This window comes from Ailuropoda melanoleuca, chromosome 3 (assembly GCF_002007445.2).
Source record: "Ailuropoda melanoleuca isolate Jingjing chromosome 3, ASM200744v2, whole genome shotgun sequence".
In the NCBI taxonomy this organism is placed as follows: domain Eukaryota; kingdom Metazoa; phylum Chordata; class Mammalia; order Carnivora; family Ursidae; genus Ailuropoda; species Ailuropoda melanoleuca.
In genome coordinates, this window is record NC_048220.1 from 36,858,587 (window position 1) to 36,880,076 (window position 21,490).

The 21,490-nt window shown below is 40.1% G+C and overlaps 2 protein-coding genes across 2 annotated transcripts in view; one reads left to right on the plus strand and one right to left on the minus strand.

Annotated features, from left to right (window-relative positions):
* The window catches only part of ANKRD55 (ankyrin repeat domain 55), a 697,933-nt gene that overhangs the window by 622,247 nt on the left and 54,196 nt on the right, over positions 1-21,490 (minus strand). The gene's annotated exons all lie outside the window — the stretch shown is intronic.
* The window catches only part of MAP3K1 (mitogen-activated protein kinase kinase kinase 1), an 88,300-nt gene that overhangs the window by 15,153 nt on the left and 51,657 nt on the right, over positions 1-21,490 (plus strand). Inside the window, exon 3 of the mRNA XM_034655631.1 lies at positions 5-81. Within this exon, the coding sequence (XP_034511522.1) occupies positions 5-81 (77 nt within the window). The remainder of the gene's footprint in view (positions 1-4; positions 82-21,490) is intronic.

The window sequence follows — 21,490 nt, forward strand, 5'->3', positions numbered from 1 at the left end:
CGCCCCGAGCCCCGCGGGGGCCGAGCCTGGGGAGAAGCGGACGCCCGCCGCCGAGCCGCCTCCTGCAGCGGCCCCCGCCGGGTGAGCAGCGCGGCCGGGGACGCGGCGAGGACTTGGGGGGCGGGCGGGCGAGGGCAATGAATGAACCGAGGGCACCGCGAACTGAGTCCCGGGGCTCCGCGCAGCCTGGCTGCGCGCCGCTAGCCGGGTTCCGAGCCCTCGGGCACCCCCTTTGACCCCTCCGGCGTCGGGCGGCGGCCCGGACCTGGCCTGGGGGACGGAACGGGGACCCGGGGCGGGGACGTGCTGGAGAGTTTGTTATTGTTTGCGGACATGTGACAGGCGTGCAAGCCGCGCTGCAGGGACCCGTTGAGATAAGGTGTGGGGCCCCGGGCTGGCTTTGTGAGGCTCCCGGAATCGGGACTCTCCGAGGTGACCCGGCCCGGGACCCTGGAGCTGCCCTCGGGGCTGGGCTGGGGGGCGGGCAATAGCCCAGAGGCGGCGCCCCCAGATGAGAGTCCCGGGATCGCTGGGGGTGAGGCCCGATCCTGCAGGCAGGCGGTGGTCAAAAAAGGGGCGGGGTGGGTGCGGAGCCCAGCCCTAGGCCGGGTCGGGGGCCCGGGGCGCTGGAGAACGCCGTGAGGTACACCGGACCTTGACAGGCAGAGCCTTTCATCAGGTACCCGGGCCTGGCCTGGCCCCGTCGGAAGGCAGCACGGCCGCAGGGCGCTCGGGGTGGAAGGGCACTGTAACGCCTGTCAAAGCGGGATGGGCGGGCGGGCGGGCTGCAAACTCGGGGACTTCGAATATTTTAGGACTTGGGTTTTCTCATTGCGTCCCTCAAGGGGCTCCACATGTTCTTGAGAATGCCCACAGCGCCACTAAGACTTGAGTGACTTCTGTTTGGAGTTTGAATTTGGCCTTTGAAGTTTGCATTTGGCGGAGTGGTGTAAGAGCCAGGACCGGATGTGTCAGCCATTCAGTTTCAAAGCAGTGGTGACTGCTCCCCGCAGCCTCCCGGCGTGGCTGGGGACCGTGGCTGGGGTGCGGTGCTTCCTGCTCCGTGCAGCTGCGCGGGCTCCTCGCCCGCTGCGGGATTCCAGGGACCACAGTGCGGTGGGCATCGTCTCAGATAGTCCTACGTGCCTATGCATTACGGTACGTGTAAGGTAACAGACCAGACGTTCTTGGCCTGACCCTTTTTTGGCAACTGGAAATCTTTATGTTAAAGGAAATTCTTTTAAGCGTGACAGTCGTAATCCTTGTTTTTAGGAAATCTGACTAGTGTTTGCACAGCGTAGTCTTGATGAGTATTTTGAGTTGCTGGAAATGTTTTTGTGATTGTTAACCGTTGCCCTGTAGTGTTTCCTGACCTTCATTCTGGGTATTTTAAAGACTGTGTCTTATATTTGTTTCCCTTGTGAGATGAATTTGACAGTAGGATTCCTTAGTTTGGGTTAATTATCTAAACTGCTTTGGCACTTTCTTGAGCTTGATTTTTTATTTATTTAAAACCACAGTTCATTTATTACCAGGAATTTGCACCCCCCCACACACACAAACACCCTAAAAATTATGGTCAACACTGTGCCATGGCAATCTTGAGAGGAAAGGAGATTTGTGGCTGTGATAGTTTTCTGTGTGCACTTGTAAATATAACTTAGTCTAACGAGCTAATTTTCTCTACACTTTACTGCTTCTGTGAAGATTGGGTTAAAACCTCACTAGAATAATTCTTTGAAGGCAGTTGATACTACAGATGAGCTCCAGATAAAAATATTAAACCTTAAATTTTAGAAGTTAATTTTATCTGTTCTCATGAGAGCAACTTTTTGAATACAGTAAATAATTTAGTGTCAGCATTCTAGTCCTCTTAATGAACTATGAATATAGTAGAAGACCGACCAGTGTAAAAATGTACAGAAGTTGTTTAGAGCTGCCTCCACACAAAATAAAGAGGACTAACGTGGAGGCAGAAAGAATTCAGGAACTGAGTAACCCATGTTTAATTTTTGCATGTTATAACATAGGTGTTTTTCCCCCTCTTTAAGGAGTGGATTGTAATGCACAGTGTGTGAAATAATGAGCCAATCAGCATAATCATCTTTTAAAAATGAATTTCACTAGCCAGAATGCTGTTTGTTCACCCCAGCTTCATTTATAATAAAATGTTGATTCCCTAAACTTGAAAATACAGTGATTTTTCCTTCCAGCTCCTTGTTTGTATAGTTGAAATTCATTTGCCTCTCTTGATATAAACACTTTGATTATAAAGAGTTCAGGAACTTTACATTTTACTTTTTTGATAGCAGTTTCATGTGTACTTTCTGGAGGAAAATATAGCACTGAGATTTTGAAGTATTTTTTGTTTCAGTAGTAGTATGGGTCTGGAGTTCCCTCCTGTCTAAAGACCTATTGCATTTTTTCAAAGAGAATTCTATGATTTCAATTTCAGAATTTCCTTCAGTTTTTTTGATCTTTGGGTATAGAAACTAAAAATGGGTAAAATACATTTGTAAAGCATAAATTATGTAAGTTATACTCATATTAAAAATAAAAGATTTTATGTCTGTCCCTCTCCTTTAGGGTAATAATTGAAATCCATTAAAGTTTTATGCCTGTAAGTGGCGCCCAAGGGTTTGGAATTTTAACTTATATTACAGAATTAGGAACTTTTTCTTCCTATTTATTGTTTTTGAAGAAAAATTACAGTGTTATTTTCCATTGAACAGGCTGTTGTGAGTTTGGTAGATATAATTACTCTATCCTATTTTTGTAACTTAAAAAAACCCTAACTATCAATTTGCTGGCCCCATGAAAGAACAAGATATGCTGTACTTGTTAATGTTAGTTTTTGTTTAAAACTAAAGCCATTTCATAGGCTGCTTTTATTTCCTCATATAGCCCTCAGCTTTCACTTCCTTTTAGAAGCTGCTAGGTTAAAAATATAATTTAGTGACTCTTTACTAGAGGAGATACAGGTAAGAAATTAAGTTGGTGATTTTATGAAACAATAGAAGTAGTTACATAAGGTAACTTACGTGAATTTTTAAGTTTTGTAGTTATGAATTATCTCCAAATTCTATTTTAAATCAAGTAAGAACATTAGTGCATTCTTCGTTATATTTAACCTTATTAAATGTAATTCTGAAAGAAAAATATCAGAGCTATAGTTGTTGCCAACTTTTGTTTTCTTTTCATATCTGATTTTGGCAAGGGTGACTGGTTAACCAACATTCCTTAATGTATGATTTCCAATACACTATAATAACTCCATTTTGTTAGATACAAAAACCAGGAAATAGCCCTGTTCATTGATACTCTTTCACGTCTTCTATAGCACCTCAAGCATATATTGCGTGTCTTAGAAATGATCATTGACTTACTGACTTGAAGATTTCAAAACATGGAAAGAAAGGAGTGTTCTTTGTTTTCAATGAGAACAACATAACCAGCTACAGCTTGCCTAGGCTGTCTGCTCATCAGTCCTTGACACTGGCTGTGAGCATTCCAGAAGAAGAAATAATGGGGTGGCAAGGCAGTTAATGGTGAATGGATTCCCCTGAGGGAAAATATGGGGCATTCAGAAGTGCTCTGAGTTAGAAAGCACAACTTTTGCATTTGTAACCCATTTTCTTGGGTTGAGAGGTGTTTCTCTGTAAAGAAGGCGATAGAAAAACGTGGCATGGAAAAGTAATGGTCTCCAGAGGCTGCTTAAGAACTACACTATATTGCACCTTTAACCTTGAGAATACTTTGCTTATATCAGATACACCAAGTATATTCCTCAGATTTGGTGATTTTCCTCAGTCCTTGCCTCTTTTTATATCCTAAGTCAAAAGTTAGAGCTACTTAAAAATATAAATGGGTAGAAGATTAGTAGAGGAAATGTGCAGTTTTAGTAACAGACCCAAGTTGTCTTTAACAAATAATTTAAGTACATTTTTAAACATGAAAGAAGTAATCAGGAACAGAGTTAAATGGTTCATTGCAAAACAGTGAGATTAATGAGGTGCTCTTCTTATAGCAAGATTATAAGAGGATTTTAGCCGTGGCAAAAACATGTTCATTGAGTATGCAGATATGTTTGGATTCCTTTCATGTAGTCACCTTTCTTGCCTTCTGCAGGTCAGGCCAGTTATATATAGTATCTCATTTCACTATCACTACAGCCCTCCAAGGCATTGTAATTTCTGTTTTCAAGAGACGGAAACTCATTTGTGATGCTAAAGCCCTGTGATCACCTAACTAGAAGACAGAGCTGGGTCAGTCTGACTCCACAGTTCATTTCTTTCCACCATCTATGCTTTTATTTTTCCAAATCAATAATTAAATTAATTGATAATTGTTAAGGAGGAATTTGTTCTGCAGGAGTCATAGTAAACATAATAGGTCTCTACCCAGTGCCATTGCCAAAATGTTTGTTTCTTTATGTATATATACTGCATAGTTTTCCGTAACCTGGCCTTGTATATGTAATACAAGTAGACTGTACTTAGATCACCTTATTTTGTTAGACAAGGAGAATAATTAATTCATGTTGAGTGTTAGATTTTTTTTATTTGTGCTGTATTATAAGTGGAAGAAAATAAAGAAGGTGAAATTAACATCACTCGTGAATCTTAATCATCACACCTGGAGAGAGACTGTTCCAGTATAGCTATACCCTCCTCCTTTGTTATTTTTTATTTCATTCATCCAAGGTTTACAAATCTGTACAAGATGATTGTCTGAGTGGTAGAGAAAAAGATCATTAATGTATGGCCTCTGTTTCTCTTGGTAGCTTTTAGTATAAACGTGTTTAGCAGTATCATGTTAAGTGCTTTAAGAGAGATGGGAATACAGAGAGACTCCTAGATTAAAAACTAGTGTTCTGAGTCTCATCCACAACCTTCCACACCATATTCCTGTAGTGAATACAGTGGTACTTCCCTAACTTCCTGAGGAATTAATTTGCCTCCCAGGTTAGTAGTTAAGTATGCTGGCCTTGTTCCACTTTCTGCTTGTATATTTGGTCTGCTAGTTTTTGTTCCTTTCCTTTGGTCTCTTTACTCTTTCTTAGGACAGGTATACACTGTGGTTTTTCCATTTCCAGAGTAATGGAAAAGGAATCTAGATATAATTTCAAACTATTTCTGCCTACACTCTTAAGAGGAATATATATGGAACTGCAAGTTCAGATATGATTTTTTTTTTCTTTCTTGAAAGAGGACTTTAAAAGGGGGTATGGAGAGCAAGAAACTCAATATATGCCAATGGTGGTTTTAAAATTTAGTCTTTATTATTAGTAACAGCAACTCTGCTAGTTAAGAATACAATGTTAGGGGATGCCTGAGTGGCTCAGTTAGCCATCTACCTCATGATCCCAGGGTCCTGGGATCCAGTCCCGCATCAGGCTCCTTGCTCCCCACTTAGCAAGGAGCCTGCTTCTCCTTCTGCCTGCTGCTCCCCCTGCTTGTGTGTGCTCTCTTTGACAAATAAATAAATAAAATCTTTAAAAAAAAAAAAAAGAAGTGTCAAATATGCTCTAGAGTGTAAGATAATAAAAAAAATATCCTATGGTTTAGGTATGTTTAGGTATGGAAGGGAGTTCTGTATTGTTAGTGATTGAGTCCTTTGGAATACCATTCTGGTTAGTTTGGTTTAATAGATTGAGATGTCATAGAGTGCCAAGAACTCTTAAGTTATTAATACCCACCAAGCATATATTTCTGAGAGTACATTCTGACACTCAGGAATTATTAATGAGGCCATCGGACCTCTTGAAGACTGGAGGAAGTCCTTGGAGCTTACATGATGCTATAGTTAGTGCATTAACTAAGTTTATCACATGGAAGTATAATGATGATGAGTGTATATGGAGTGAGGAGAGAGTATAGATACTGGGTATAGACTTTACTCTTGACAAATAGACATGATCATTACCTTTTGTTGTTGCCTAAATAGTCATTTAGATGATATATTATCATATAATCTTCAAACTGGACTTAACAGCATTCTGATACTAAATATCAGTTGTTAACAAACGAGGAACTCTGCCTATTTATACCACTGCCCAGTACCTAGACTAGTGTCTGTCACCCATGAATATTAGGTGCCCCTAAATGTTAGCATGAATTAATTTTCCTGAAGTGGTTATTTTTAAATTACTGTATCTGAAGATTACAATAATTTACTTTGATGTGATTTTAATCATCATCTAGTTTAAGGTAAGTTTTGAAGGCAAGAACTGTTTCTTAATATTGATATATAGTAGCAGTAGTTGGTATTTAGCAATAAGTGGTTGATAATATTGACTGATTTTATATAACGTATAACTTAAACTAATTAGTTTAATAGCTGAGTTTACTTACAAAGTAATTAAGAGGCATGCTCAAACTGTCAAGTACTGAGAAAATTGAGTTCCTGGTATTTGCAGTGACTAGTTATTTGGGCTTCTGGGTAACCCTCCTGATTTTCTTCTTAATCTTGGCAGTTCTTCCTTGGTGACCCATCATCACCCTCTTGAATGTAAATATTAAAAGATCCTTAGGGTGATCCTAGGGCTTCTGTCATTTTGTCTTCTCCATTCCCACCATTAATGCCCATTCACAAGTGATTGCAGAATTTATTTTCCTAGCCATGACCTCTCCTCAACTCCTGACCTACACCTAACTGTCTGTGTGAAGTAGCCATACTCAGATATCTAAAACCAAATTCAGGGTTTTCCCTATACCTTGCCTTACTAATATATTCTCTGCTTATGAAATGGCAGAACCAGAACCTAGGAGTTACCCTTGACCACTCCTTGTATTTAGTCCACCATCAGAGCCTGGGGATTTGACCTGTTACCGCATCCCTAGGCCAGGCTTGCATGACCTCTTATTTGGACTGATATAGTAGCCTCTTGACTTGCTCCCTGTATCCTACTTTCTGCTTTCCAATCTGTTCTCTGTATTATATGGCCAGAGTAATCATTTTAAAATGTTAATCTGATTATAACAATGTTCCTCTAGAAAAGTGAATAAGATTAAGTATAAAAACTTTGAGAATCTTGCCATTTGGTTAAAGACCAGAGAATCCTTAACATGCCCTACCCATTCCCTGCCCTGTCCAGGCCCTTGTGTGCTTCTCCAGGCCCATCTCGATCACACTTGCCCTTGTTCTCGCAGGATTGCCTTCTTTCATTTCCTCAAACTCAGCACACCACCTCCTGCCATAGGTCTTTGGCATGCACGGCATGCTCCCTCTGCTGGGAACACTTTCCCCAGTCCCAAGTCAGCACTTCATTGTTCAAATCTTAGCTCACTGATTCCTCAGGGAAGCTTTTCTTCCCTGATCTCCCAGACTGGCTTCATAGCACAGTGTCCTTACCCTCAGTGTTGTGATTTTACATTTGTTATTTCATCTGATAATCGGCTGCCTTCTCCAGAAGACGGTAAGACCTGAGTGGGCAGTGCCTGTGGCTGGATAGGGACCCAGCACCTAGCAAAATGCCTGGCCTAGAGTAGCCCCTTGGTAAATATTTGTGGAATAAATGAGTAAGGGTAATACATGACACATTCAACCTCGTAGATCATTTGTTCTTCGCCTTTGGTCAGACATAGTCTAGGACCTAGCTGAGACAGGATTAAACAGCAAAAGCTTAGATGTTGGTGTGTCCTAATTCTCAGTGTGATAGATTCATTGGAAGTATCTGGACTAAAAGACACACCAAGTGCCTTGAGTGAGGTAGGACAGCGTAATGTGGCATGGAAGAGATAGCTGTATAGTAGTGCCTGCCTCGCCTTTCCATGGTTTCACTTTCTGAGGCTTTGGTTACCTGCAATCAGTCACGCTCTGAAAGCAGGTGATCCTCCTCCTGACACTGTCATCAGAAGGTCACTGGTAGCTTAACACTGCATCACAATGCCTACGTCATTTACCTCACTTCGTGTCATTATGTAGCCATTTTATCATGTTATATCATCACAAGAAGCATGAGTACAGTACAGTAAGATTTTGAGGGAGAGTGACCATGTTCACATAACTTTTATTAAAGTATATTGCAATAATTGTTCTGTTTTATCAGTTATTGTTCTCTCTTACTAGATGGTGGACTCTTCTAAATTATAAATTAAACTTTATCATAGGTATGTATGTATAGGAAAAAACATTGTATATATAGGGTTCAGTACTATCTGTGGTTTCAGGCATCACCTGGGGTCTTGCAGTGTGTCCCTCGTGGATAAGGGGAGACTGCTGTACTGCGTGATAATCTGGTATAGGTTTGAAGAGTTTACTATCTGTATGTAATTCTTCTATACTTACTAGGGAGGTGAAAATGGGTGTATATGTATATTTATGTATATATGATATCTATACTCATGTTCATATTCATATATACATAAATACATACATAAAGGTGTTATGCATTAATGCAATGATTCATTTTTCAAATTCTCAGAATGTTATGTAAGGTTAAGATGCCATTTTAGGGTTCTTGTCCCTTGAGTATTTGTTTTTTTGAGTATATTTATATTTTGAGTATAAATATGCTCAAAAAGGTGTTATGCATTAATGCAGTGATTCATTTTTTCAAGTACTCATAATGTAATGTAAACTTAAAATACCACTTCTGGGCTTCTTGTCCCAGTAACCCTACTTCCATGCAAAATTTATTAATTTGTTATTAATAATAATTCATCTTGGGGTAAATAGAAGTTCACGTTTGCATTGAAGAAAAGATTTGCTAGGCAAATACTGTATGAAATTTTAGGAATCAAGAGCCCACATAACAGAAAACATTTTAAAGTTTACTGGTAGTAACTAAATCCTGCAGCCTCCCTTATCTAGAACATGGTTTAGCACTAAGAAGTAAGGGAAAAAGGCTCTCAGCCGCCAAAAGGCCTGTAACAAAATCTGTCCTTTTTAGTTCTTTGATTTTATGCTTAACAAGAGTTTCAAGGGCATTGGCTTAGGATTCACTGACACTTATTTAAGATATTATTCTTATAGTCTTTTCCGTTTGGTGTCCGCAACATGCAGCAATCAAAAGCAGCCAATTAGACTAGCAGTATGAGGAAGAGACAGGTTCCCTGATGGCAGCAGTATAGACAGAGAGAGACTTGACAGCAAGAGAGGAGAGAGGAAGGGAGAAGAGGACATTGCTGTCAGGGGACACCTGGTGTAGGAACACTCATTTCCACATATCTGGATAGCTTCTCAGATTATAAATTTATTAAATGACTGAACTTTCGTCATTATTTTTTGGGTACCAGTTTCCTTATATGTAGAATGAGTGTGATCAGGATTGTTTGTTTTTTTAATGTGAAGTGTGGTTCATCAATACACAGTGTGGTGTTTTTGTCTACTCAGTAAACTAAATTGGAAGGCTTATTATATTTTAAGTAAGATTTTCATTCAAGGTATTTGTAGAAAGTATTTTGATCCTTGAAGTGTAGTAAGCTTCTAAGTTACCTAGAAGAGGTAGTCCTATGGCCTTGATGATACTGAATAAATGAAGTGTTCTTTAGAATTGCATAAAATTGGAGGGTATTCATTAGAAATGTCATGTGGATTGTCTGTGAGGGAAAATCTTTTTTGCTTTATTTGTTAGCCTGAGTCATTTTATACCCTGCAGTTTCTTTAAGATACTTATTAATCACCACCACCACTGGTCTACACTGACCTTTCTCCTAGTGAGACTGTGAAGAGTCAGGCAGTACGCTCCAACTTTGTAACATTGATCAAGTTACTTGATGCCTGTGAGGTTTTGGGTTTAATTACTTGCAAAAGCATTCTTCATGTCTGCATGCTCTAAGATGATAAGTGTTTTGAAACAGACATCTCACATTTCTCTTTCTCCTTCAAGATAATGAGTTGGCTACATCTCTTACTTATTTTCTGGATTTCTGTTAGTATTCTTAAATTCTGCTTGGGTAATAAGATTATTTTCATCGAAATTTAGATTTTATAAAAGATGTGACAAATTAATGTAGATACTAATATTCCTGAAAAAATTTTAGTGTTTTAATCTGAATTTATTTAGAATTTTGAAAATATGTTTCAATTACTGTGCTACACTGAAATCTCCAGGTTGTTGTATAAGGTCCTAATGTTTCTGGGATTCAGAATTTATAGAATTAAACTTCATTAATAAAACTATTGGAGAGTCCTTTCAAAAGCAACGGAACAATTTATTTTTTAAAACTTGCATCTTTATCATTTAACAAAAAGGACTGTACATTGTAGACTACTATACAATTTGCTTTTGGGGAGACAATATTTTGTTAGTTATCTTGATAAACATAGAGCTGTTTTTTTTTTTTTTTAAAGATTTTATTTGTTTATTTGACAGAGATAGAGACAGCCAGCGAGAGAGGGAACACAAGCAGGGGGAGTGGGAGAGGAAGAGGCAGGCTCATAGTGGAGGAGCCTGATGTGGGGCTCGATCCCATAACACCGGGATCACGCCCTGAGCCGAAGGCAGACGCCCAACCGCTGTGCCACCCAGGCGCCCCATAGAGCTGTTTTTTTAATGACTGAATAATATTCCATCTTACGAATGTCACATTAGCCAGTTTCCTGTTTTTAGACATTGTTTTTGGATTGTTAAATTAAGCTTCAGTGACTACCATTGTATATACAATTTCATATTTTTGTGCATTTAGTTCTATAAAACAAATATTCGGAGGTGGAATTGCTGAGTCCAAGGACACTCTTTTTTAAAATTTGATTCTATAGCTGAAGTGCCTGTCGAACATTGTACCAGTTTATATTTACTTCACAGTATGTGAGAGCGCCTATGGCCCCACATTTTGGCCAACATTGCGTATCATCGGTCTTTCATTTTTTTGCCAGTCTGGTGGATAAAAGATGGTTTCTTATTCTAATTTACATTTCTTAGCTTTTTAGCATCATTGTACAACTTGTCCTATTTATTAACAGCTTCATATTTCTTTGTTATATTTCCTTTCACACATGGGTAAGAACTGTTCATTTTTTCAGGGGCGTCTGGATGGCTCAGTGAGTTGAGCGTCTGTCTGCCTTTGGCTCAGGTCATGATCCCAGGGTCCTGGGATCAAGCCCTGCATTGGTCTCCATGCTCAGTGGGGAGTCTGCTTCTCCCTTTTCCTCTGCCTCCTGCTCTCCGTCTTGTGCTCTCTCCCTCTCTCGCTGTCTCTGTCAAATAAATACATAAAAATCTTTAAAAAAATTTTTTTTAAAGAATTGTTCATTTTTTCTTATTTGTTTGTAATCACCCTTTGTATTTTAGAATTTTAGCTCTAACATGTATTGCAATTGTTTTCCTCCACTTCTGTGTTGTGAGTTCTGAACTTCAGTTATAGTATTTTTCCATAAAGAAGCTTTAATTATTTTTTCAAATTTCAGTTCTTTCTTTTCATTCTTTCTGTTAGGTCTTATAGAATGGCCTAGAGATGCAGTGCTATATAGTACTTAAGAGTATAGACGCATGAATGTTTCACCACTACCACATAGGGTAACCAGGTAGTTACTTATCTTCTTTGCACTTCAGTTTTCCTAACTGTGACATGAAGATACTACTTCATAGTTGTTGTGAAGACTGCATGTTTGTTAGTTCTTCAAACAGTGCTTGGTGCATGGTAAACACTGTATAAGTAATAACTATTATTATTCCCTATTGGAGAATTATCACAGTTCACCAGTGCTTTCTAATATTTTTATGTATTTTTAAAAATATATTTATATATATATTTGAGAGAGAGAGTGCACACGAGCACGAGTGGGAGAGGTGGAGGGAGAGGAAGAGAGAATCTCAAGCCGACTCCACACTGAGCACGGAGCCTGATGCAGGGCTCAGTCTCACACAACCCAGAGATCATAACCTGAGCCCAAACCAAGAGTCGGATTCTTAACCAACTGAGCCACCCAAGTACCCTAGTTTTATGTATTTAAAAAAAATACTTTTAAAAAAGATTTTATTTATTTATTTGACAGAGATAGAGACAGGCAGTGAGAGAGCGAACACAAGCAGGGGGAGTGGGAGAGGAAGAAGCAGGCTCCCAGCAGAGGAGCCCGATGTGGGGCCTCGATCCCAGAACACCGGGATCACGCCCTGAGCCGAAGGCAGACGCTTAACCGCTGTGCCACCCAGGCGCCCCTAAAAAAAATACTTTAACCTCTGAGCCATCTGAAGTTTAAGGGGTGACAGAGGGCTCTAACTTTATTTTTTTCCAAATGACTAACTAGGTGTTCCAGCACTGTTTATTGACAAAAAAATACCCTTTTTATCATATACTAAATTTTCAAGCATTTGGAAGTTCCCAAATATATTTCTTTATTCCAGATCTTTTTCTTACACCAGGGGCGTAAACTCCTAAATAACCACATTTCAAGTTTTGTACGAAGATTGAAAGAAAGTCATTGACTAAAGAGAAAGGATATATCAGGAGATTATTAACTGTATCTTTGCTGACTCATTATGATTAATATTTTGGTTCCTGAAATGTCTTAGGTTCAGTGACAGAACCCTGCATCCAACTGTCTCTGGGATTGTTTCTCTAGAAGATACAGCTCTGGCAGGCACTGCAGCTGCCAAACTGAATCCCTGTCCTCCCCACCCTTCCCATCCTCTCCCTCAGATCTGGTTGTTTTGGATGCCTGTTGGTAATTCCTGCTACTGTCCCCCTAATTACTGCGCTCTTATTCTACTGGCTTTCTCATGCTTAGCGTCCAAGTGCTCTCCAGTTCTAGTGTTCCCAGTTCTCTCCTTAGCTTTGGAATTCTACACCACAGTTGCTAACCCAGGGTCACGCCACTGTCACCTCATCCCAATTCCTGCAAAGCCTCCTTCGTAACTAGTCTCTTGCTTTTAGACATATCTCTCTGTCTTTTCCCTATATTGCAGCTAGAGTGAGGCTTCTACAATGCAGGTCTGACTTTGACACTTCTGTCCACGAAACTTCATCCTCAGAATGAAGTCCAGACTCCTTATTGTAGCTCAGAAGCCTCTGGTGACCAGCACTGTTCCGCCTCCCCTCTTCACTCCCCCTTCCAGGACACCCTGCTCCAGACATCCATGTTCATCCATGTTCATATTTTTGTTTTCCCAGCATGCCCCTCTTTTTTTGAGTGTGCTGTTTTCCTCTATCTGGAATACTCATTTCATCTTCACTGTGAGATGTTTTTAAATGTGTTTTTATTCCCTTTGCAATAAAGAATTATTGGTGTTCTACTAAATATAAATGTGGCTATTTGCAGAAGTCAGTACTGTGAATTTTCCTTAACTCTTTGGTTTAGCATTCTTCTGTATTTGAATTAGATTTGCCACTTTTAAACCTCCTCAGTTTTTCCTCTGTCACTGCATATACGATCATGTCTTACTGGACAAGAGTGTTTACAAAGAGTTGTTTGTAAGGTGTACATTATTGTAAAGTGAGTCAGATTTTTCCATTTGTGTTAAAATTTCGAAGGTGCAGTGTCAGGAAAATATTTTGGTGCCACACAATGTGTTGCTGTCTTTGAGAATAATCCAAGACCATCTCCAGTCAGAGAACAAACATACTCAAACGCTGCAAGTGCAGGGCTTGACTGTGTCCTGGGCACATCATCACAAGGTTTCTATTGGCTGCCTGGCCTCCTCAGGCAAGGTCCCAGGGAACTGATGAGCTATAGGAAGACAGGCATGTCAGACATGGAGTCCTTTGAAATCTCTTTTTGCCTGGTCTGTGGGTGCTGTCTCTAGAGAAACCAAAGGGCTTAGTAGTAAACATGCCAGGATGAATGCCAATTGCCAGTGCTTTTATACCCCCTGGTGTTGCCACTGACCGTGCCTTCAGGAGCACTCTGAGTGACTGCTGTGAGCCAGGCACCAAGGCGCTGGGAACCCGGCAGGGATGACGCCTATGAAGGAGTTTAACAAGGTAACAGTCTACTGATGACAAGGGGTGTGCGGGCCTTAGTCAGCTGGGAGTGAGGCAGGTATAGGGAGGGTATTCTGGGAAATGGGAGGTCCGTGCCAAGTCCTAAAGAATGCAGAGTTGTTAAATAGATGAAAGGGGCTTGCAGGGATGTTTCATGACCCAGGCGGCGGGGGGTTGGGAGGGCAGGCCCTCCACTGATATGGAGAACTGCAAGTATAATTCAGATAGCTCTATCTGGGTGTAGAGCAGGGTGTAGATGGGGCTCAGGAACAAAGCTGGGGACAAGATTTCTGTCTCTGTCCGGAGAGTTATGCAGAGCTCTCAGCTTCCTTACTGCTCCCACTGGCCAGTCCTTAGATCTTTGTGCTTAGGACAAATTAAAAAGCTTTTGTAGTTTGACAGGTAATAGCAGTGTGCTAGGAAGTGGGTCAGGAGGCCCAAAGGAGTTACATCAGAGCTGGTGCAAGATAGTCCGCAGCCACTGGTCTGGAAACTGTGGCTCTTTGCACTGCCAACAGCTCCCACAGGTTCAGAGGTTCACAGATTGGGAGGTATTCTCCTGTAAAACAAACTCCATCTACTTTCATCCTGAATGTGGTTTTGGAACTGCACATTTATATTTCAGAGACGGCACAGTGTAGTGATTAGGAACTTGCGTCCTAAGAGTCTGACCTGTTAGCCACTTAATACTGTTGGACTCTGGGGAAGTCACTTCTCTGAACTTAAAATGTTCTACCTCAAAAATGCTGTGAGTGGAGTGATAAGATGAGATAATGAAGAATGATTCTTGACCCAGAAAACTATTCAGTAAACATTAACTGTCAATAATATTACTGCAAGTAACTATGAAGACTCACTAATTAATACTTTGTACACATGAGGAAGAGGTTAAGAGACTCAAAGTTATCTTCCTAGTTGCCATTAGTTTAGCAAAGGTAGTATGTATAGATTATATATCATCTTGAGAGCAATTTATTTTTCTTCATTATTTTGAATTATTTACTAGAATAATGGAAAACACAGCCTTCAGAACTATCTGATATGGGATAAAGCAAATCATTGGTAGTACATAGATCAGGGATCTCCTCACTTTGTGAGGACATAAGGCTGGTCTCCTGTGTTTGGTTTTCTCATCTTTGAAAAGAAGAGGTTGACTTATATAATCTCTTGGTTCCCTTAAAGTTCTAGCAGCTTTCCACTAATTTAATTTGAAAATTACCTCTTGCAGATATATTTAGTTGTAATTACTGAAACAACAATTAGTTTTTTGAACTTAAAACTCTTACAATTTTAAAAGTGGATATCAGCTCCAAGGAGAAATACAAAGAATTAATGAAAGCTCAGAAAAAAGTAATTATATTTGTTAACTGACATTAAATTATGAGAACATATTTACTTTTTTAAAGCCTATAACTATACTGGGAGAACAGTATTTTGCAAAGTGGAGAGAAATTAGGACTGAGTAGTTAGCATGTTTGTGTTTAACAGATTCTGTTAGAGAGGAATTTTGAAAATAACTTTAAATCTAATTTTGGGAGGGTATCTGGGTGGCTCGTCGATTAAGCAGCTGCCTTCGGCTCAGGTCATGATCACAGGATCCTGGGATCCAGCCCCATATCTGGCTCCCTGCTTGGTGGGGGGCCTGCTTTTCCCTCTCCCCCTGCTGCTTCCCCTGCTTGTGCTTTCTCTCGCTATCAAATAAATAAATAAAATCTTTTTAAAAAATAATAGATTTATTTTTGGCAACCATACTGTTAAAAATGATCTTTCTTCAGCTTTAACTGTAAAAGGAATGGATATCCCCACGGATAACCTCTAATAAACAAAGCCCTCTTTGGATTTTTTCCTGTGTTTATAAAGTTCTTTCCATAAATGCCCATATGTATATATACTTTTCTTTTTACCTAAAACTTTAAAATGTGTTGTTTCATGACACTTAGTTGTATTGTTTCCTGATTGTGAAAATTCAAATTTAATTGTAATGGGCGGGGTTCTTTTCACATAATTTGGATAGAGTTGGCAATTCCTAGTAAGTATGAATTTCACTATGACTTTTTTTAACCTAATAACTTGGGGCTCAAGTTCTAGAAAAATCTGACTTTCAAGTAGATTTGGGAGAGGAACCTCTTTTTTTTTTTAAAGATTTTATTTATTTATTCGACAGAGATAGAGACAGCCAGCGAGAGAGGGAACACAAGCAGGGGGAGTGGGAGAGGAAGAAGCAGGCTCACAGTGGAGGAGCCTGATGTGGGGCTCGATCCCATAACGCCGGGATCACGCCCTGAGCCGAAGGCAGGCGCTTAACCGCTGTGCCACCCAGGCACCCCTCAAGTAGATTTGGAGTAGGACTTTTTAACTGACCTTAAGCATTGTGATTGTACCAACTTGAAGCATATCCACAGAAAACTCTTGCCCATTGCTATTCTTCAAACAGAACTGAAGCTGCTTCTAAGTCATTGCTGAGCGTAACCAACATTATTTACTGTTTGTCTTAGATTCCTGATAGTTGAGGAGTGCTTGACCCTTCCTGCTTCCATCACAATCGATACACTTAGTTCTGAATGTTGGGATGTTATTCACATATTTGGGAGCATTTACTACATGCTGTAGGCACCTGATTTATTCACAGACACGGCTGTGATGAGAAATAGAGCAAGCTCTTTTGAGTCTCAGTTGCATTAGCACCATTTTTCTAGCTTCTTGTGACTGATGGTGATAGCTAGTAATAGTTGTTGTTACCACTCATAAGTCAGGTAAGGCTGTCATTTGCACAATGCAAACTGAAATCATCCTTCAGTTTTATAAGTGCATGGTGGAACATTTCCTCTGCTGCAGGAGGATTTGCTAGGAGTTTTAAATAGTGCCAAAGATGCATGAGAACAAAACCTTCCCTCTTGGGGCTTAGATCCATAAAGGCAGTTTTGGCACCAAAGAGAAAAGGTTTATGCTCAAGAACTTCTTGCTTTCTCTTCTCCCTCTTACTTCCTGGGCCAAGTTTTGGTGATAAGATATAAAACCACTAGTGTCTGAAGTGAGCTTATCTCTTATACAGCAACTTGGTAAAGAAATGTGCTGAGAATTACATTGTGTAATATAATGCTTTATTCTTGTCGAAGGTTCCCCAAAATACTGAATGTTGCAGATTTTAATTACTAAAAACAAATTAGTAGAAATTTTTCTTTTTTTTTTTTTAAAGATTTTATTTATTTATTTGACAGAGATGAGAGACAGCCAGCGAGAGAGGGAACACAAGCAGGGGGAGTGGGAGAGGAAGAAGCAGGCTCCCGGGAGAGGAAGAAGCAGGCTCCCAGCAGAGGAGCCTGATGTGGGGCTCGATCCCACAACCCCGGGATCACGCCCTGAGCCGAAGGCAGACGCTTAACCGCTGTGCCACCCAGGTGCCCCAAATTAGTAGAAAATTCTTATATGAGTAGACAGTATGGTTGGCCATACACTGAGCCATGGCTATACGCTGAGCCAAGATGAAATTATTTTTTCTGAGTTTTGTCTCTGTTTCATATTTCCCCTGCGTGCAACACACACACACATCCCCTACCTACCCCTCCCCAACACACATGTAGGTCTTGCCTTTTCACTCGTGCTGACAAGTTGTTCTGGGACATTAGTAAGCCACCTATACTGAATTCTTTCCTATAGCAAGGTTCCTATAATGCCATTGCACTCACACATTTTCATGTATTTCTCAGTTCTTTATTAAAACTAAATCTTTATAAATCATTTATTGGGCATTGATAGGGTTTGCCTTTGTGATCAGTCTTCTCTACACTTTGAGTGTACCATACTTCTACTCCTAGGCTGATTTTCTGTCCTCATGCTATTGAGTTACTCCTGCCCCAGTATATTACCATGGGAATACAGAGCACAGGAGCTACATTTTAAAATTGGCTGAAGCCGGATTGTTTTTAGCTCTGTCACAGAATTTAGCCTAAAGACCTAGAAAAATATATGCAATCAATTATTGATTTTTTAAAATACCTAATCTAGGATTGATTTTTAAAAGTGTCCTAAGGGAGATTGCCCACATTAAAAACATTGATAATAACACTTAAATTTTGTAAAAAGTTTCTGCTTAAGGGATATATTTTAAATGTTCAATTTTTTCCATATGCTTAGTTAGGCACATGAGTCAAATCTTTTTAAATACAATGTTCTATGTTCTTTGCACCATTAAAATATCCTTGGAAATTTTATAATTTCACCATTCCAGCTCGCTCTTCTACAACTCTTACCTATGAAAATGGGATAAAATCTTGGGTCTTTAGGATGATGTCTAAGAATTTGGGGTTTGGACACTGTGAAGACCTGACATCCATCACCACCTTTCCTCCAGGATTATGTGTCATGGAGGAAATGGTGAAGTCAGCACTCTTTTTTTTTTTTTTTTTTTTTAAATTTTTTTTTTTTTTTTNTTATTTGACAGAGAGAGACAGCCAGTGAGAGAGGGAACACAAGCAGGGGGAGCGGGAGAGGAAGAAGCAGGCTTCTAGCGAAGGAGCCCAAAGTGGGGCTCGATCCCAGAATGCGGGGATCACGCCCTGAGCCGAAGGCAGACACTTAACAACTGAGCCACCCAGGTGCCCCCTGAAGTCAGCACTCTTAGCTAACCTTTGTGGCTTTAATTTTCTGCCTGGCAGCCCAGTAGTTATTTTGGGGTCTCTCCTGTAAGTCTGGGAAGTGAAACATCACTGGGTCTCACCCTGGATTCTGGGCAAAGAGGGGTCCTCTGCTATGCTGCAACTGAGGCTGGGGTGGACTCCCTGGCCCAGTTCAGTTCAGATACCACAGAACTACTTTTGGATAATACTCACTCAGGATATTGACCTGTTCTGCCCTGCTGGAGCATAGAAGCCACTAGTGGGACTTTTTGAGGAGACTGGATCAGGAATGGGTGGGATGGAGAAGAGAAGGGACCAGTGCTGGTGGCAGTGGTGGCAGCATCACTAGAATCAATCTTTACAACCAGCGAATTACAAAACTTAATGAAGCTTTTTTGTTACAGGGTAGTTAGACTCTGACAGAGGGAGATGGACCACAGAAGACCCAGGCCTTAATATTTTGTTAACCCCTGATTTGTAACAATGTTTTCCTAATTGTTCATTTTGTAATTCAAGTTTAATCAGACTAACTGCCAGTGGGCCTTTAGACTGCCCTTTTAAAAAATTGGTAGCATGTTCACTTCTCCACTTATTAAATGGTGATTGGATTCATTAACCGTTTCTTTCTCTTAGAACTTTGAACATTAAAAAAAACCTGAATATTCTAGTCTTTTTCAAGATATTTACTATTGCTTAATGTAGGACTAATGAAAAAAATTAAGAACAAATGAATTCCCATGAGAATTTTTTTGACCTCTCAAGAGTCAAATAGCCCAACTTAAAGGTGAGAAAATGTGGAAAATACTTTGAAAACCAAAATTATTCTGATATAAAACTTCGACTTTCTTTCCTGTTTCAGTTAAAATTAAAGGCCTAATGAAATTGCAGTTCAAATTCAAGAGTTCCTTATGGACACATCTATCTGATTCCTTCTTTCCCCTTTCAGCTCTTGTATAGGGAATTTTTATGTGTGTTTAGTTGAAAGGTATTTAACCTGCTGTCCAGGAGCTGCTTGTGGTAGACTAAATTTTAGCATTGGCTCACACCAGCTGGCCTTTCCCCAGTACTGTCTTCTCAACTCTGCAATAGATTGAGTCAAGTACTTTAACCTCTTTGAGTTTGTCCTCATCCGTGAATTGGAAATAATACCTTTCCTATTTCCAGAATTAGAGAAGATCAAATGAGATGTTGTATATGAAAGTGCTTTCAAAGGGTGAAAATAAAGCACTAGGATTTATGGTCCCGGCAGTTTAGAATTCAAGAGTGCGAGCACCTGCCTGTCTAAATATCACAGTGGCATTAGAGATGTTTAGTCACCAACGGGGTTGAGCAGAGGGGGTTGAGCAGAGTCGTGGAGTGCGGGGCGGGGGTGGCTGGCCAGTACTGAGTTCCCTCAGCTCACTCTAGTTCAGCAGTGTACTTCTGTTTGCTGGTCTTACTGGAAAGAGCAGTAATAATTCACTTCCTCCGTGGCTGGTCCAGTGGGTGCATTATATAGTTGCTCTCACTTAAGCCTTGCACTGTCCTTGTGGAGTTTTAGTCCCATTTTACAAGTGAGAAAGCAGATATTCTAAGAGGTGAGGTAACTTAGCAGCTAGCCAGGCAATGAAGCCTGGCTGCGAACCCTCGTAGTTTGCCTCTAAGACTGCGCTCTTAACTTTTAAGTAATCTTTTGTACACACACACACACACACACACACACACACACACACACACAAGATTTATGCGTCTGTGTGTGTGTGTATGATAGGTATTTTATATATATATATAAAATACATATATTTTAAAATTATGAGATAGGTTTGAGTTCCAGTAGCATACACAGTTTATTATCTATAATTTATTTCCTTGTTTTGGCTTTTATTGAAGTAAAAATCATATCTGGTGATGACTTTTTAAATTATGTTTAGGTCTTTCAAAATACACAGGAAGCATTAGTGATCCATGTTAACAATTTACATTGTGATATGAAGTTCTTATAAAATAAGGCCAGTTGTAACCCAAATAGATTTAGACTTCACTGTGTTCGCTGTGCTAGAGAAGAGAGTAGGCTCCAGGCTGCAAATATGATTGAATTCTTTAATGCACAGAACTTTGCCCACAGAATGGGAGATGCGCTAGAAGTGCATGTGCATTAGAAGTGGTCATTGTTAACACTGTGGAACCTTCACCCTTCAGAGAGTGCACGCACAGACTTTGTTTCCCCCGCACCCTGTGACACAGGTCATAGCTCCCATTTTACAGATGGTGGGAATACCTCAGAACAGTTAGCCTCCCCAGGGAAGTGAAGTAGTAAGAAGCAGAGTGAAAAGTCTGACCCTCTTCTTCATACACATGCACTCCCCCCTATGCTGCCTCTCCTCAGCTTACACTTGAGTGACCTGCTGCGCGCCCTAAGGTAGCTGCCGTGGGTGTTTCAGACATTTTGAAATTTCTTTCTTTATACCTAAATGTAGTTATTAGAACTCTTTATAAGTGAGTCCTGAAAAGATTAACTAGTTTTCATGTCCAGTGGTTTTAAATTAAAGCTCAATTCAAACTTTAGCGTTCTTTTGGTTGGTGTATTTTAATTGTTGGTTATTCCTGTTTACCTACTTAAGTAAAGATGTCAACATCCAAGGCTACCATCCAACATAGAGGTGTGCCTAAAAGAATTTTAGTTCATTTATTCTCTTATTGATGTTTGTTTTCGCCTAGTAACATAAGTTAACAAACGCCTGCCTACCAAGTGGGGAATCTTTAGTTTGTGTGCTGCAGGCATCTTCCTCGAAAATTAAAAGAGCTTAGTGGTTTTGAGAGAATTCAGTAATCTCCCTGACCCTACGCCTCCCCCACAAACAAAGGAGATTATCTTTGAGTTTAACTACAGAAAGGCCACTCAGGTAAAAATGAAATCTCCTTCAGGGCAAGATAAATATCTTTGCCCTTCACTGTGTGTTACTCCCTTATTTTGTTTTCTTAAAAATAATGGTGATGTGTTTGCCGTCCTATAAAGCTTACATATGTGCT